Genomic DNA, 16,698 nt, shown 5'->3' on the forward strand with positions numbered 1-16,698 from the left:
TACAGACGTTTTATCTGAGCAGAAAAACAATTAGCATTAGTTCCTCTAAAACAGACAATATGTGGCTGTCGCTCTAAAGGGCCGCAAAGTGCAGCCGGCTCCAGGCGCTTTCAGAGGGATCGTCTCTGGCCTCTTATGGCGACATTCTCAGAAGCCAGGAGGCAGCCGCTCAGAAAGGTTTATCTGAACAATCCTGGGAGGTCGGGCCCGGTCTTATCCGCTTCACTCCGGAGAGATGTGGTGGGGACCTTTCCCTGTCCACAGCCTCTCTGCTCCCGATATAACATGCAGGGTGGCACTTTCGGAGGGGAGACCGGCAGCCCGGATGTGCTGTCCGCGGGGGCAGAGATCTGGGCCTCTCCAGCTCTACGCAGAGTGACACCCCTAGAGAGACAGGAGATCCCATACCCCCCATCATTTCAGGTGTCCAAAAATTGACACTTTTGTTGAGAGGTGTGGCTTGAGGCGGGGTCACACAAATTAAACATGTCGTGCTCCTCCCACATGGCCTCCTCACTGGTCAGTGTGTCCCGATGCTCTGCTTTCTTAGGGGACGTAGACGCCACGTGGACCCTGTGATTGATTCTGCTCTGATTAGACCTCACCTAGAGTAGTGGGTACAGTGCTGGAGACCCCATCTCCAGAAGCATATTGACATTGTGGAGAGAGTTCAGTGGAGGCGACTAAAATGGGAAACAATTTGCGGGACAAAAAATGATCAGGAAAAACTAAAGGATCGCAATATGTCTGGCAAGAAGAGAGACAGGGAAAAGGGAGAGGGAGGGAGAGACAGGAAAAAGGGATGGGAGAGAAATGAGGAAAAGAAAAGGGAGAGAGGGATAGGAGAGAGAGGCATTTAAATACATAAAGGGATAAAGGACGGGAGGAGAAAAGTTACAAGAGACGGGAATCTAACACTAGAGGATCAGAGACTGAGATAGAATGGAAGGAAGATTTACTTTACTGAGAGGATGGTAGCTAAGTGGAACAGCCTCCCAGCAGAAGTGCTGGAGGCTAATCCAGTGAGGGTATTAAACATGCATGGGATAGACATACGGCTCCTGAATCTAAGACGAGACCAACGACTGATTAAGGTCTGAGTTTTTACAGCAGGAGAAACGGGAGACTAGACGGAGGTCGCTGGGGGCCGATCTGCCAGCACGTTCTGAGTTTACTGACTATATATATAGTATACGATTCTACTAATTATATCTGCAGGAATGGAGGCAGTCTCTTTCTGCGTCAGTTTGGGACTGTCTCTTAGCTAATGGTTGCTGTTGTCGTGTGAAGGTGACGGGTGTTGCCTGAGGGTCTTTTGTTCCCATTGTAACTCGATTCCTTGGTTACTCCGGACATTCACTGATACAAACTGTCAAATACAAGCAGCGGGACTGACACGGCACACACCTGACACCTGGCAGACACTGCCACCACCACACGGCTTACACCTGGCACACACTGCCACCGCCACACACCTTACACCTGGCACACAGCTTACACCTGGCACACATCTTACACCTGGCACACACTGACACCTGGCACACACTGCCACCGCCACACAGCTTACACCTGGCACACGCTGCCACCTGCACACACCTGACACCTGGCACACGCTGCCACCGCCACACTGCTTACACCTGGCACATAGCTTACACCTGGCACGCAGCTTACACCTGGCACACACTGACACAATCACACCTGGCACCAAAGGACTTCATACACCGTGACGCTGGCCACACACCTGACACTGGGCACAATCTGCGACCCCTAGCACGGGCGGACACACGACGCAGACAGCTGCAGGTAGGAATGCGCTCTGTGTCAGTGGCCAGTGGCGTGAATCATTTTCGGGGGGAGATGTTGAATTTCCGAATGTATATTTCCACGTTACAGCGTTGGGGTTCTGGGGTCTCCACTGGGGGTATAACGGAATCCTAAGAAACCGCTGGCTGTGTTTTCTCACAGGTGAGTTAAACCCCCCAAAAACCGGTCACTGGCTCCTGGGGGTTGGCAGCGCTAATGCACATTACATTGTCTATATATATAGTGCCAGCAGATGCCGTATCGCTGTTACAGTTGGGGAGAGTGAACATTAACAATAACAGACCCAGCTTTATGAAAAAAAGTACCCCAATTGTTACCCCAACTAAGCTGCAACTGCCTTAGGTTCCTCAGGCCCCATGCGTCTTCTGCGAAGAAATGCCTAAAAACAACAAATGAATACAAACTTTATTTCCACCAAACTTTAGAACTCCGCTACTCCACAGTAAATAAGCCTGAAAGCTGCTTTCCTTTAAATAACGTTGCCCCTTTTGGTGCATAAAATAACACTATGTAAAAGTAACCGGTTTCATTCATTTTATTTCCCCTGTAATTCTTCGCCTTGCCTGAGCCTGTCCTTTAAAATGTACGGCTGTCTCCTGATGGTAGCCGTCAGACGCTGCTGTCGCTGCCCGGCTTGCACACATTGCTGTTACATGCTGCGGGTCTCATGTGCCCTCTCACACGCCAGGTCTTTCTCTTTACCATGAATCGTGTCTGTGTTTCAGGGAACATGTTTAATGTGTCGCTGAGCCTCTTGTGATAGAGAACCCATGGGCAACGCAAAGAGCCAACCCGGTTGCCGGGACCAAGTGGACAGTTCTGAACTTTATACGAGGAACCTTCGCTCTTCTCACCGCCCTGGAACTGCTGATGGCAAGAAGAAGAAAAAAACCTCCCCGAAATTCCTGGATGGCGAGACGGTGAGAAACCCCCCACTCTCCTCCTCCAAATGTCTAATAAATTCTACTTTCAACGGCTGATGGAACCCGAGCCATGTAACCCCCTGGCAACACCCAGCAGCTCTCAGAGGTCAGGGCAGCTCACTCCTTGGACGTGTCCACCATGTGCAAGCAGCTGCTTAAAGACCTCCATGGAAAGCCTTCATGAAACCCGGACAGACACCGGGGCCCGATGAAGCAGAGGACATCCCGCCAATTTTCTTGGCCTTTTGCTTTATTTAAAATGGGTTCTGGCTGAGAATGGTGGTAGTGTGAGTCGGTCCGGGCATTTAGTGCCTGCAATAGGCTTATGATTTGTTTCCTACCTGATGGCAGCCCCTGTGTGTTAGCTCGTCCTCGGACCTGATACCTTTGTTTTTAGTCCGTGTGTAATCACACTTCTCTCTCCCCCTTAGCTGGGTGTTCTCAATTCCTGGGTGTCACAGAACATCCGGAAAAAAGAGTGCGTGTCCTTCATTCTCCGGGACCCAGGGAGCCCCAACGCAGGGTGAGTATGTTGGAATGGACCGGTGTTGGCAGGTAATTTTCTTCTGTACCGACTGTTCTCCTATTTCCTCAATCAGGGACGTCTGCTGCTGTGGCCGCACAAAGGATCTTCACTTCCAGGACCCATCAGTGTCTCCTGTGACACCTGGAACCATCTGGGATCCCCAAAAACATGTCCGAGAATTCCCCAGTGACGCTCACGGAGACCTCACCTTCTCAGGGACAAGTAAGATATGGGCCAAGGTGAGTGCTTTCTATTCTATTGGTCTCTTTCCAGGTAACTTGGTGAATCAGACCTAGATGTGGTGACTAGGACTGTTTGTGTTTATTTTTGTCCTCCATTTTCGGGGACTTCTCATTCCATTTGTTACTGTGAGTTTGTGTTTACAGAGTTTGTTTCTTCACAGTATGTCCGAGCCTCGTCAGACACTAACCCACGTCTGCTCTTTGAACTCATGACCCAGCAGTGGGGTCTTAGCATCCCCAGCCTTCTTATATCGGTTACCGGAGGAGCCAAAAACTTTAACATTAACCCTCGGCTCAAAAACCAGTTCAGTCGCGGTCTTGTAACAGCAGCACAGAGCACAGGTGAGTGGGAATGGGGTGATGGCACAGTTTATGTGTGAGTTCGGTGATTGAGTGGAACATTGGGAACATTGAGTGATTGGTGGAATGGATGAGTGGTGAGAGGGGTGCTGGGTGAGAGCTAGTTGAGTAGTTGGCAAGATGGACACCAGAATATCAGAATACATGTTGGAAAGAGTTGGGTGAGAGGGGCATTAGGTAATGGGTGACAAAGGGCTTTAGAGTTTCCACTAGACTTGTGCATCCGTATTCGGGAGAACATGAAAACGAACACGAATGTTGCATTTTCGTTGTTAAACACGAATGTTGCATGTTGCTTAACATTTTTCTTCAGGAGCCTGGATAATCACCGGAGGTTCTCACGCCGGTGTAATGAAGCATGTGGGAGAGGCAGTGCGTGACTTCAGTGATTCGGAAATCGTGCTGATAGGAATTGCCACCTGGGGAATTGTCCATAACAGGCGATTCCTGCTCAGTGAAGCGGTAAGAACATTTGTGCAAAACTGGGTTGGCCCCTCTGCTCAGTATATAGGTAATAGCGGTTATACTATCATCCTCTGCTCAGTATAGAGTTATAGCAGTTATATTATCATCCTCTGCTCAGTATAGAGGTAATAGCGGTTATATTATCATCCTCTGCTCAGTATAGAGTTATAGCGGTTATACTATCATCCTCTGCTCAGTATAGAGGTAATAGCGGTTATATTATCATCCTCTGCTCAGTACAGAGGTAATAGCGGTTATATTATCATCCTCTGCTCAGTATAGAGTTATAGCGGTTATATTATCATCCTCTGCTCAGTATAGAGGTAATAGCGGTTATATTATCATCCTCTGTTCAGTATAGAGGTAATAGCAGTTATACTATCATCCTCTGCTCAGTATAGAGTTATAGCAGTTATATTATCATCCTCTGCTCAGTATAGAGGTAATAGCAGTTATACTATCATCCTCTGCTCAGTATAGAGTTATAGCAGTTATATTATCATCCTCTGTTCAGTATAGAGGTAATAGCGGTTATATTATCATCCTCTGTTCAGTATAGAGGTAATAGCAGTTATACTATCATCCTCTGCTCAGTATAGAGTTATAGCGGTTATATTATCATCCTCTGCTCAGTATAGAGTTATAGCGGTTATATTATCATCCTCTGCTCAGTATAGAGGTAATAGCAGTTATACTATCATCCTCTGCTCAGTATAGAGGTAATAGCGGTTATATTATCATCCTCTGCTCAGTATAGAGTTATAGCGGTTATACTATCATCCTCTGCTCAGTATAGAGGTAATAGCGGTTATATTATCATCCTCTGCTCAGTATAGAGGTAATAGCGGTTATATTATCATCCTCTGCTCGGTACAGAGGTAATAGCGGTTATATTATCATCCTCTGCTCAGTACAGAGGTAATAGCGGTTATATTATCATCCTCTGCTCAGTATAGAGTTATAGCGGTTATATTATCATCCTCTGCTCAGTATAGAGGTAATAGCGGTTATATTATCATCCTCTGTTCAGTATAGAGGTAATAGCAGTTATACTATCATCCTCTGCTCAGTATAGAGTTATAGCGGTTATATTATCATCCTCTGCTCAGTATAGAGTTATAGCGGTTATATTATCATCCTCTGCTCAGTATAGAGTTATAGCGGTTATATTATCATCCTCTGCTCAGTATAGAGTTATAGCAGTTATATTATCATCCTCTGCTCAGTATAGAGGTAATAGCGGTTATATTATCATCCTCTGTTCAGTATAGAGTTATAGCGGTTATATTATCATCCTCTGCTCAGTATAGAAGTAATATCGGTTATTCTATCATCCTCTGTTTAGTATAGAGGTAATAGCGGTTATATTATCATCCTCTGCTCAGTATAGAGTTATAGCGGTTATACTATCATCCTCTGCTCAGTATAGAGTTATAGCGGTTATATTATCATCCTCTGCTCAGTATAGAGGTAATAGCGGTTATATTATCATCCTCTGCGCAGTATAGAGGTAATAGCAGTTATATTATCATCCTCTGCTCAGTATAGAGGTAATAGCGGTTATATTATCATCCTCTGCTCAGTATAGAGGTAATAGCGGTTATATTATCATCCTCTGCGCAGTATAGAGGTAATAGCGGTTATACTATCATCCTCTGCTCAGTATAGAGTTATAGCGGTTATATTATCATCCTCTGCTCAGTATAGAGGTAATAGCGGTTATACTATTACCCTTTTAATGCTGATTCTATCACCCCCAGCAGACAGGTAATGAATTACTGCAATATCTTCACATTCTGCCCACTAAACATTTATAAACAGAGTTCTTCTTGAGCACAAAGGTTGAAGACTCTGGATCCACGTGTTGTTTAAGAGTCTTTTGGCGGAAGGGGTTATCAAAGGGGCTAGAAAGTGACCCTCTGGAGAGTGAAATCCAGAAGTGGTCAACAGCAACTCACGCTGGCTCCATGACATTCATTCTCACCAAAGTCATGGAGACTTTCTACCTTAGCTTATAAAATAATTCAAAGCTGTATTTGTTGTTTTGTTCTGAACTCACTTCCCTCAGATTTCAGAACATGATTTATGTCATTAAAGTTTGATTTCATTTAAAATGATGGTTTACTCTGTGAAAAGGTTGACATGTGATCCAGAAGGAAAGCTTAAAAGGAATACATTGGTTGGACATTTACCAGACAGTGTGACGGATCCAAGTGGATTTTCTGCACTTTTTCATTGGTCACCTCACTAGGTCCCCTGGGTAGTCATACCGACCCCTCCATTTAATCCCAATTTATATTTGTGGCCCCTGCAGGGAGGAGCTCCATCTTTTTACCCAATGGATGAGGGATCCCAAGGGGATCTGTGCTGCCTGGATAACAACCACACACATTTCATCTTGGTGGACGATGGGTCACACGGCCGATACGGAGTGGAGATCCCACTCAGAACCAAGCTGGAAAAATTCATCTCAGAGCAAACAATGGAAAAGGGCGGTAAGGAGCGTGAGAGGAGGGATGGGAATGGGTGACGGGAAGGGGCATTAGTGTGATATGAAAAGACTGAGAGCAGGAATGATCAACATACCTTGGAGTTTTTACCTCCATACCTACGATCTCTCATAATTTGCCCCATGTCAGGAGGTTTATCCCAATATCAGGTTCTCAGTGTGAAGGGGCAGATTCTTAGGGTTCTTACCCTGGTCTCAAAGGGAATAGGCAGATTCTCAGTTTTTGTTTTTTTTACCCCAGTCTTAGGGTTGCAGGATGAATGGGCAGATTCTCAGGGTTTTTACCCCAGTCTCGGGATCTCAGGGTGAATGCGCAGATTCTCAGGGTTTTTACCCCAGTCTCGGGGTTTCAGGGTGAATGCGCAGATTCTCGGGGTCACGCAGCCTGCAGCCGACTCCTTCATGTTCTCCTCTGATTTAGCGATACGTGAGCTTGGTGCTTTTCTCCCTGCTATATCACAGCTGGAACCCCTGCTTGAATACAGGTGACTTCATTCAAAGTATCTTTACCCACTGACAAGTCACGTTTTTTTTTATAGTTATTAGAACTATTAATAAGCACAGATTTTAAAACTATTAATATGGATTGTTACATAGCAGTAAATCACGAATAATGATAGCGTTTGCTCCTGTAGAATATCATAAGGGTGCTTTGGCCATGGGGGAGGGGGGTAATTGTACCATTTCTGGGTCATCTTCAAAAGGCAGAAGTAAAGGGGCTTGTATCTAGCCCCACTTACCAAGTATTACACGGAGAGGGGGTATCTGAGGCATTTAGGAAAGGGCAGCTTTAATGCGCTCTCCGTCTCTTCTAGGCGCAGCCATAAAGATCCCCATCGTCTGTGTCGTGCTGGAAGGAGGTCCGGGGACCCTTGATGTGAGTTTTCTGTAAAAAGTTCCTGTTTTATATTTCTTTTGTGATGTTTTTTTGGAGATGTTAGTTTACAGCTGTCTCCCTGCTCCACAGACCATCTACAACTCCATGTGCAATAACACACCTTGTGTCATCGTGGAAGGGTCAGGCCGTGTCGCTGACATCATTGCACAGGTGTCAAATCTGAGCCCTTCCAAAATAACCATGGCTCTGGTAAAGGAGAAGCTGCAGAACCTCTTTGGAGATACGTACAGCAACTTCAGCGAGCAGCAGATTATCATGTGGACCAAGAAAGTAAGAAGTGACCACGGACGCTGCAGACCACCCTTGACTTAGCAGCTGTCTCCATCCCATTGACTGGGCTGATGTCTCTTTTCATAAACCTGTGTGTGAAGCATTCAGGGGGTCCGCAGAATATGTTTATAGGATTTGTAAGAACAGTTGTGACAACACCTTTGATTCCAGATTCTTGGACATGCGTCTAACTCCAGCGTCCTAGAGGTCAATGGGAGCCAGATCTGGATTTAGAAAGGGGAGAAGCAAGCACCGGGGGTCTGTGGTGGTCGGGGACAGGGCACAAGTGATGCGGATTCATGTATTGCTACAAAATATCTCATCTGCAGATTCAGGACATAGTACGCATGGGGTCTCTTCTCACCGTCCTGCGGGAAGAGAGGGCCGGAGAGCAGGGCATGGATGTGGCAATCCTTCAAGCTTTGCTAAAAGGTCAGTAAGCGGCAGAGAAGATCAGGACAGCCAAGGCTGGAATATGAGGAACCTTTTACACAATCTACGTAAAAGCTAATGTATGATTAGGAGAACCTGATGCATAAAGTGAACCTGATAAGGTCTGGATCTTATTCCAGACCAGACGTCAGATACCTTCCGCAAGGACAGGGTCTGTATAGAAGGCCCTTCAGGTTAGTACCCTGAGTCTCCAGCCTCCAACATCTCACACACCCCAATAAATAGACTCTATCAAAGTGTCCATGTCACATGTCCACGCCCCACCACCTGCGCTGTAGTGCGAAACCCTCACTTTTTATGCATATAGTATATGAAGACAGTTTGACTGTAGCCCTTACCATGGCTTCCTCTTTGGACACGATACCATGTATTGTCTCTTTGCCTCCAAGTGGAGCAGAACCCAGGAATGGGATGAGATTTGCCCAGACCATTGTTTATTATTTTTCTTTGTTATTGGATGCACTTACACCCCTCGCCCCTTTACATCATTTACTTTGTGGCGCGTTAGATGCACTCTTTTGCACACAGACAGACATAGGGTTTGAGTTGTGATCCAACAAACCCAAGACAAAGCAGCGGCCTGGCAACGTATTGAGATATATTTCTTTCTCTACCTTCTTTTGTTGTGATATTTAGATACTTACCCCCAGGAGAAGGTCAGTTCCTCGTAGTTCCTCGGCATTGTTGTCTCCTTGGTATACATTGCCACCCAGCTAACGAGATTGTACCCAACACAGGCCTAGTAACGAGAACCTATTTATTGTCAAAATAGCACATCCAACTTTACCAAACGCTTTAAATAAATGCAAAGCCCCACGCATCCCATTGCAGTAGGATAGATTACTACTGTTTTCTTTAATACAGTTAATGTTTATGAGATGTATAGAAGTGTAAAATAAGAACCATTCGGCCCCATTTGTCTGCCCATTTCTTTCTGATGTAACTGATGATGTATCTCTCAGCCTCACGCAGCACCGATCACTATGGGCAGGAGAACTGGGACCATCAGTTAAAGTTGGCCGTGTCCTGGAACCGACCCGACATTGCCGAAACACAAATATTCACGGAAGACTGGAGCTGGAAGGTAAGATCCAATGGATGATGGTCGTCTCATTGTTCCTCCTTCACTACCTTCTAAGCACACTTCTAACCTGCCTTGCTGGTCAATGTCTCATAGGCTGTCTAATTTCTGATGTCACTGACTTAGTAAGCAGCATTTCATGGACCTTCTCCTACCGCCTGTCTTCTCCTCTAACCTTTGTCTCGTGGACTATATTGCAGCCTGCTGATCTACACCCATCCTTGATGATCTCGTTGATTGATAATAAACCGTCGTTTGTGCGCCTGTTCCTGGAACGTGGTATCACTCTCGCTGAATTCCTGTCCTGGGAAACACTGAGTTACTTATATAATAACACGGAGCAGCCCAGTCTGATTCACAGCAAGCTGGGCAGACAGGTGGCTTTGGACGGGTCCCGAGATTTTCGGGAATTGCCCATTCAGTTACACCACGTATCACGTGTCCTACAAGAGCTGCTGGGGGATTTCACAGACCCACTATACCCAGAAACAAGGTCACGGAGAGCGCGAGCACTGGCGCAAGTCAACATTAAGGTGAACACATCAGATGAATATTAGGAAGCATTTCTGATGACTTACGAGTACTTATTGGGGTACTATTATTGTCTGTGTGTCACTAGCGGGGTACAGGGTTATTGGGTGCTGTTACTAGCGGGGTACAGGGTTATTGGGTGCTGTTACTAGTGGGGTACAGGGTTATTGGGTGCTGTTCCTAGCGGGGTACAGGGTTATTGGGTGCTGTTACTAGCGGGGTACAGGGTTATTGGGTGCTGTTACTAGCGGGGTACAGGGTTATTGGGTGCTGTTACTAGCGGGGGTATAGGGTTATTGGGTGCTGTTACTAGCGGGGTACCACAGGATTATAATCTGCAGAATGGAGACGTATTGATTATTCCTGCAGATGAACGGGAAAGTGTCCTCCTGGAAGGAATCTTTGGAGCCGGTGTCCCACCATCTGGAGCACCCGGAGCGGGATTTACTCATCTGGTGCATCGTACAGAACCGAGCTGAGCTGGCAGACATTGTCTGGAGTTTGGTACTTAAACAAAACAACACAAATCTCTGACAATACCAAACTCTGAGCCTCTCCCCCAATATTATCCCAACGCCTCACCTCACTGCACAGGTCACGTTTTAGAATACCCAATCTCTCATTTTCACGCAGGGCCCAGACTGTTAAAGGCTTAAATGTAATGGATTTTTAGCTCCTTCCCCATGTGCTGTCTCCAGTATGCAATGCATACACTGTGTGATGTCATAGCTCTATGCTCATAGCTCTATTGCACCCTTATACCCTTGTACCCTTATTTGTGTCCCTCAGACTCCGGACTGTGTGGTGGCCGCTTTGGCCTGCAGTAAGATCCTCAAAGCACTGTCCAAGGAGGAGGAGGACACAGAAAGCAAGCAGGACATGATGGCTCTGGCGGACGTGTATGAGGAGAGAGCTATGGGTAAGCAGAGTGATGATCCATACTGCTGGGGTCACTGTGACAGATGATTTTAGTGTAGCCTTATCTTGACTGGGGCCATACTTACCTCTACTGATCTCCTCCATGGCTACATCGTGGCTTCCTACAGTAAAATCTTAAGCCTCCGCTAAGGAGAGATTGGGGAAAATGTGGCATTGCCTCTACCTATCTGGATATCTAGGGTATAGATACACTATATGGGGACACCTGACCATTACATCAAGAGGGACTTTGAGGTCATCAAATTCTAAATATATAGACGGTAATATGAAGTCGGCTTTGCAGCTATAATGGCTTCTGCTCTTCTGGGAAGGGTTTCCACAAGATTTTGGGGAGTTTCTGTGGTAATTTTCACCCATTCATCCAGTAGAGCATTTGTAAAGGTCAGGCACCGATGTTGGATGAGACGTCTGGCTCGCAATCTCATTCCAGTTCATCCGAAAGGTGTTTGGTGGGGTTGAAGTCAGGGCTTCTGAACTCTATGCTGCCGGTCACGTTCTTCCACGCCTAACTCATCCAACCATGTTTTTATGGAGCTTGCTTTGTGCGCTGGGTGTCAGTCACGCTGGGATAGAAAAGGGTTTCCCCAAACTGTTTCCACAAAGCTGGAAGCCGAGCATCGTCCAAAATGTCTTGGGATGCTGGGTTTTAAACATCCGCAGTGTCCCACATGTTGGTTCAGGGGCGGACTTAGACCATCCAGGCCCCCGAGCGACAAAAAGCCATGGGCCCCTCAGGGTGATGCCACTCCCTTAGCCACACCCTATCATGACCACACCTCTTCCACACACCTGTAGTAATAAAAAACAGTGTAAGCAAATTTTAATTTGTCATTTTCACACATCCCATAAATATAATTATTATTAAAATATATGGGCAGCCATTGAAAAATACAAGTAATTCTCATTCATAATTACAAAGAAACTCTGAAAAATATAAAAGTAAATATATTTAGTGTCACTGTAAACAAGAACTAAAGCTAAGTATAAAGGCTCATTGAAAACACAGAATAGGTCTTCTCAAATAAAAACTTGCAGATTGGACATAAATTGTAAGGAACCAATTTTTCACTGCCTGAACCATGGCTTTTTTATACCTGTGGCGTTTACACCTGCGACCACTAGTGGCCACCCTCCACCCTCTGGAGCACTCAGAACTCAGGTGTGCCTTGTTACCTGGGTTGAGCCCTAGTCTACATCCAGCTGGGCCTTTGTATTCTGTCAGGACTCGGGTGATCAGGTCAGGTAGGAGCCCATGCGCAGGGGATACTTGGGGTTCAGTATGTAACCCACGGTGCATGATTATGCAAACAAAGACACCACAAACAGAAATCCAGGTAATGCAGTGTTTTTCATGTATATAACAGGACCAGCAAATAGGGGTGATATAGTCTAAGCAAGTAACCGGACGTATGGCAAAATAAAATACAGGTAATAAGTCTTTTGACAGGGAGCCCGCTTGGAAGGGCACGGAAAGGCACACAGCCCACTTGGAAGGACACAATAGCAGGGAGTCCACTTGGAAGGACACAATAGCAGGGAGTCCACAATAGCAGGGAGTCCACGTGGAAGGACACAATAGCAGGGAGTCCACGTGGAAGGACACAACAGTTCTCCCCATGATGTCAGGTTACAGTACGTGAGGACTCCTCCAGGTTTGAGCATGACCCTCGATGAAGTTGAACTGGTGTGTGCCATGTTTCCTCTGATAAGGGGTATGTGTCATATAGGATCCCATCAAAGTGTCCATCTGGTAATATTGGAATCACATCTTCCCATAGTCCCTTAAGAGGCACAATCTTATGTGGCTGCTTCTTTGCCCATTCTTGTAGCCTCTGGAATACACCATCATTGCACTCTACAATCCAGTGTTCTTCGATATTATGCTCCTCCAGTTTACTAGCTGCAATGGCCATGCCAAAACCAATCTCCAAAACCCGGCCACCTTTACTGGCTGCCACTCCTGCCAAGCTGTGCATGTATGGAGTCTCCCATCTCTCCATCATCGGTTTGCCCATAATCTCTAAATGGGTGTCAGTCCCATCTAGCCCGCCCATTCTTCTTGACATAATGACTTAGACCATAATCAGTCTTTGTATTGTGTCCTTCCACGTGGACTCCCTGCTATTGTGTCCTTCCACGTGGACTCCCTGCTATTGTGTCCTTCCACGTGGACTCCCTGCTATTGTGTCCTTCCACGTGGACTCCCTGCTATTGTGGACTCCCTGCTATTGTGTCCTTCCAAGTGGACTCCCTGCTATTGTGGACTCCCTGCTATTGTGTCCTTCCACGTGGACTCCCTGCTATTGTGTCGTTCCACGTGGACTCCTTGCTATTGTGGACTCCCTGCTATTGTGTCCTTCCACGTGGACTCCCTGCTATTGTGTCCTTCCACGTGGACTCCCTGCTATTGTGGACTCCCTGCTATTGTGTCCTTCCAAGTGGACTCCCTGCTATTGTGTCCTTCCAAGTGGGCTGTGTGCCTTTCCGTGCCCTTCCAAGCGTGCTCCCTGTCAAAAGACTTATTACCGGTATTTATTTTGCCATACGTCCGGTTACTTGCTTAGACTATATCACCCCTATTTGCTGGTCCTGTTATATACATGAAAAACACTGCATTACCTGGATTTCTGCTTGTGGTGTCTTTGTTTGCATAATCATGCACCGTGGGTTACATACTGAACCCCAAGTATCCCCTGCGCATGGGCTCCTACCTGACCTGATCACCCGAGTCCTGACATAAATGTTTTTTTTAGAAACTACGTATGTAATTTATTTACTACTTATTTAGTGTTATATTAGTGTTATATCAGTTTGTGTTATTTTGATGGACCAGGTACATATGAATATCATACAGGAAGCCATGCCCCCCTGACAAATAATGTACATTTGTACACTAAATATGTGTGTAATATATACTGAGCCAGACATTGACAGTGGTACAGCATAACAGCCATCACTTTATATTTAGCCAGACATTGACAGTGGTACAGCATAACTGCCATCACTTTATACTGAACCAGGCACTGACAGTGGTGCTGCACCCTAACCCTTTACTATATACTGAGCCAGACATTGACAGTGGTACAGCATAACTGCCATCACTTTATACTGAGCCAGAAATTAACAGTGGTACAGCATAACTGCCATCACTATGTACTGAGCCAGAAATTGACAATGGTACAGCATAACTGCCATCACTTTATACTGTTAGGGATATTAATGAGACAAAATAGGCAAAACCAATATTTCGTCACACACACGCAAAATAACGACGCTATCAAATATTGTAGTACCACATCCACAATATTAATTTAAGGAGATACCCTATATTTTATCTCCGATCCTAAATTCTTTCAGATCGCCGAAAATTATAATTCAAATTAGATAGATATCGCCACGATAGTCAATAAAAATATTATTTATTGTAAACACAATTTATAAAATATCTATATGAGTCACACAGTGCATGATATAAAACACAAAATTCTTAAAACATGTCAAAAATGAATCAATTCAAATACAGTATATTATCGATAGTTATCAATATGAATCGTTATTTTATGAGTCTAACACACAATTAATTTCCAGTCCACTCAGCAACCAAAAATTGATAATAATCAGGGCAGTAATAAAAATATCACTATTTCTCTAATACTAGTTCAACTAATATAACAAATTAAAATAATTTAATTGTGTCTAAGAGTATTAGTGAAGCTCCTAATAGATGCAAATAATGTCAAACTTCGTCTATAGGTAAAAATACCTTTTCATTATTGTTATTATCACGGGTTATAAGCTGCAGTCTCACAAGCCGTCATATACAATAATGCAATATACTATTTCCTGGAAACAGGGAATTCTATACGAAGAAGACAAAATTAATCTCTATTCAGAATAATAAAACAATTATATTTACCACCACTTGTTGCTGTTGTCCAACTGGTCCTTGTAGAAATTAATCCAGATTCATTGTCAAGAAATTAAGTGGGCAAGAATATAACTTTCTACAAATTATATAGGTTAGGACTCCAAGTAACTCTAAGAGTGAAATATGGTGCCAGGATCTTAAGATTCCAATTCTCTGGGGTAAATTTGGTGAATAAGTCCGTCAGGGTCTGTCCATTTCAGGGTGCAATCTTTTTTTTTTTATTAAAGACATCAGCTTTTAAAGACAGGGCTTATTATCATAGCCTCCACCTTTTGATTGGAATCCTCCAATCATAACGGTGGGTTTTACCCATATAATTAGAATTTCTACTCATATTTACACCGTTGTAATTTCTTAATTTACCTGTGAGAGACGCTCTTGTCTAAGAATTAACTTAAAACCATTACATATGTGTTTGGAATTTATCCTTGGTCACCCTAATCGCCAAATGTTACTTCCTAGATAGTAACTCAGGTCTTGTAGTCTTCCCATGTATCCCCCATGCCGATTTACATTCCTAAGGATATGCAGTGTCACTGTCTACTCCTTAACTTTCTCATGGAAGATAACGTTAATTGGATCATATATACTGAAACATCTATATACATAAATACTCCTTTGTTCTCAATTATAGAGGGAACAAAGACAGAAAGAAATAATCATTATACAATTATATAAAATGGCTCTAACTCCATTTTGTGCTCATGTAAAATACAGAAGATATAGAATACATGTTTTCGATGATAAAATATCTGACAATACCGAGCCAGAAATTGATGGTGGTACAGCATAACACCTATCACTATATACTGTGCCAGACATTAATTGTGGTACAACATAACTGCCATCACAATATACTGATCCAGATATTGATGGTGCTACAGCATTATTGCCATCTCTATATACTAAGCCAGACATTGACTTTGGTACAGACATTAACTTTGGTACCCGTACCCATAACTGGCATCTCTATATACTGTGCCAGACATTAATCGTGACATTAACTTTATTACTTCTAGTTAATTTCCGTGGGTGAATGACACATAAACCCCTACATCTGAAAGGACAATATTATTTTTAACCATTCCCCCTTATCCCACTGGCCACAAGATTTGGATGAAGAGGAGGCATGAGACTCTGTGCCGCACATAGGGTGTTTTCATATAACAAAGCATATGAATACAAAAGGGGTATAGATGGGCTCTAAGGCTATTTTATTACCACCAGAGCAAACATGGTGGGCATTCAGGGGGGGGGGGGAATTTATCATCCTCTCTTGGTTAATAGGGGGCAACAACAGTGGTGTCACTAGGGTTTCTCTGTCCCAATATCAGGCCCCGGGCACCGCAACCGCCTCTGGGAACCCACCATGTGCCCCCCTTTTCCCCAACCCCCTACTTACCTAATACACACCCCAATACTTACCCCCTACTTCCCTTATACACAGGCAACCGGCATTCTTTATTTCAGCATCTAACTACTTTATACCGGTGCCCCCTGGTGGATGTGCCGGTATAATGCAAAAGAACCAAAAGGACGAAAAAAGAGAAAAGGGAAGTAGACTACATAGAGTTCCCTGCCTGGTGTGGTGTCACCCCCTGTAAGGTGTCACCCGGGTGCGGTCCGCACCCCCTGCACCCAGGTTGTGACGCCACAGGGCAACAATACTCGGAATGATGCTTATAACGCTGCCTTTAGTTACAAAAGTGTTAGATTCAAGTAGATGCAATGGCAGCTTTAAATGAATGA

General features: G+C 44.7%; 1 protein-coding gene and 1 pseudogene across 1 annotated transcript in view; one reads left to right on the plus strand and one right to left on the minus strand.

Moving 5' to 3' along the window:
* The first annotated feature begins 2,594 nt into the window (after positions 1-2,594).
* The window catches only part of LOC149274593 (transient receptor potential cation channel subfamily M member 2-like), a 32,573-nt gene continuing 18,469 nt past the window's right edge, over positions 2,595-16,698 (plus strand). Inside the window, exons 1-13 of the mRNA XM_089505300.1 lie at positions 2,595-2,744; positions 3,179-3,270; positions 3,347-3,512; positions 3,677-3,857; positions 4,189-4,337; positions 6,655-6,835; positions 7,665-7,726; positions 7,817-8,017; positions 8,347-8,449; positions 9,433-9,554; positions 9,752-10,084; positions 10,452-10,586; positions 10,872-11,001. Of these exons, the coding sequence (XP_089361426.1) occupies positions 2,595-2,744; positions 3,179-3,270; positions 3,347-3,512; positions 3,677-3,857; positions 4,189-4,337; positions 6,655-6,835; positions 7,665-7,726; positions 7,817-8,017; positions 8,347-8,449; positions 9,433-9,554; positions 9,752-10,084; positions 10,452-10,586; positions 10,872-11,001 (2,005 nt within the window). The remainder of the gene's footprint in view (positions 2,745-3,178; positions 3,271-3,346; positions 3,513-3,676; positions 3,858-4,188; positions 4,338-6,654; positions 6,836-7,664; positions 7,727-7,816; positions 8,018-8,346; positions 8,450-9,432; positions 9,555-9,751; positions 10,085-10,451; positions 10,587-10,871; positions 11,002-16,698) is intronic.
* Positions 11,786-13,075, minus strand: LOC149274594 (guanidinoacetate N-methyltransferase pseudogene; annotated as a pseudogene).

Source organism: Sceloporus occidentalis, unplaced genomic scaffold, assembly GCF_023333645.1.
Source record: "Sceloporus occidentalis isolate IW3139 unplaced genomic scaffold, rSceOcc1.0.p SCAF_322, whole genome shotgun sequence".
NCBI lineage: Eukaryota > Metazoa > Chordata > Lepidosauria > Squamata > Phrynosomatidae > Sceloporus > Sceloporus occidentalis.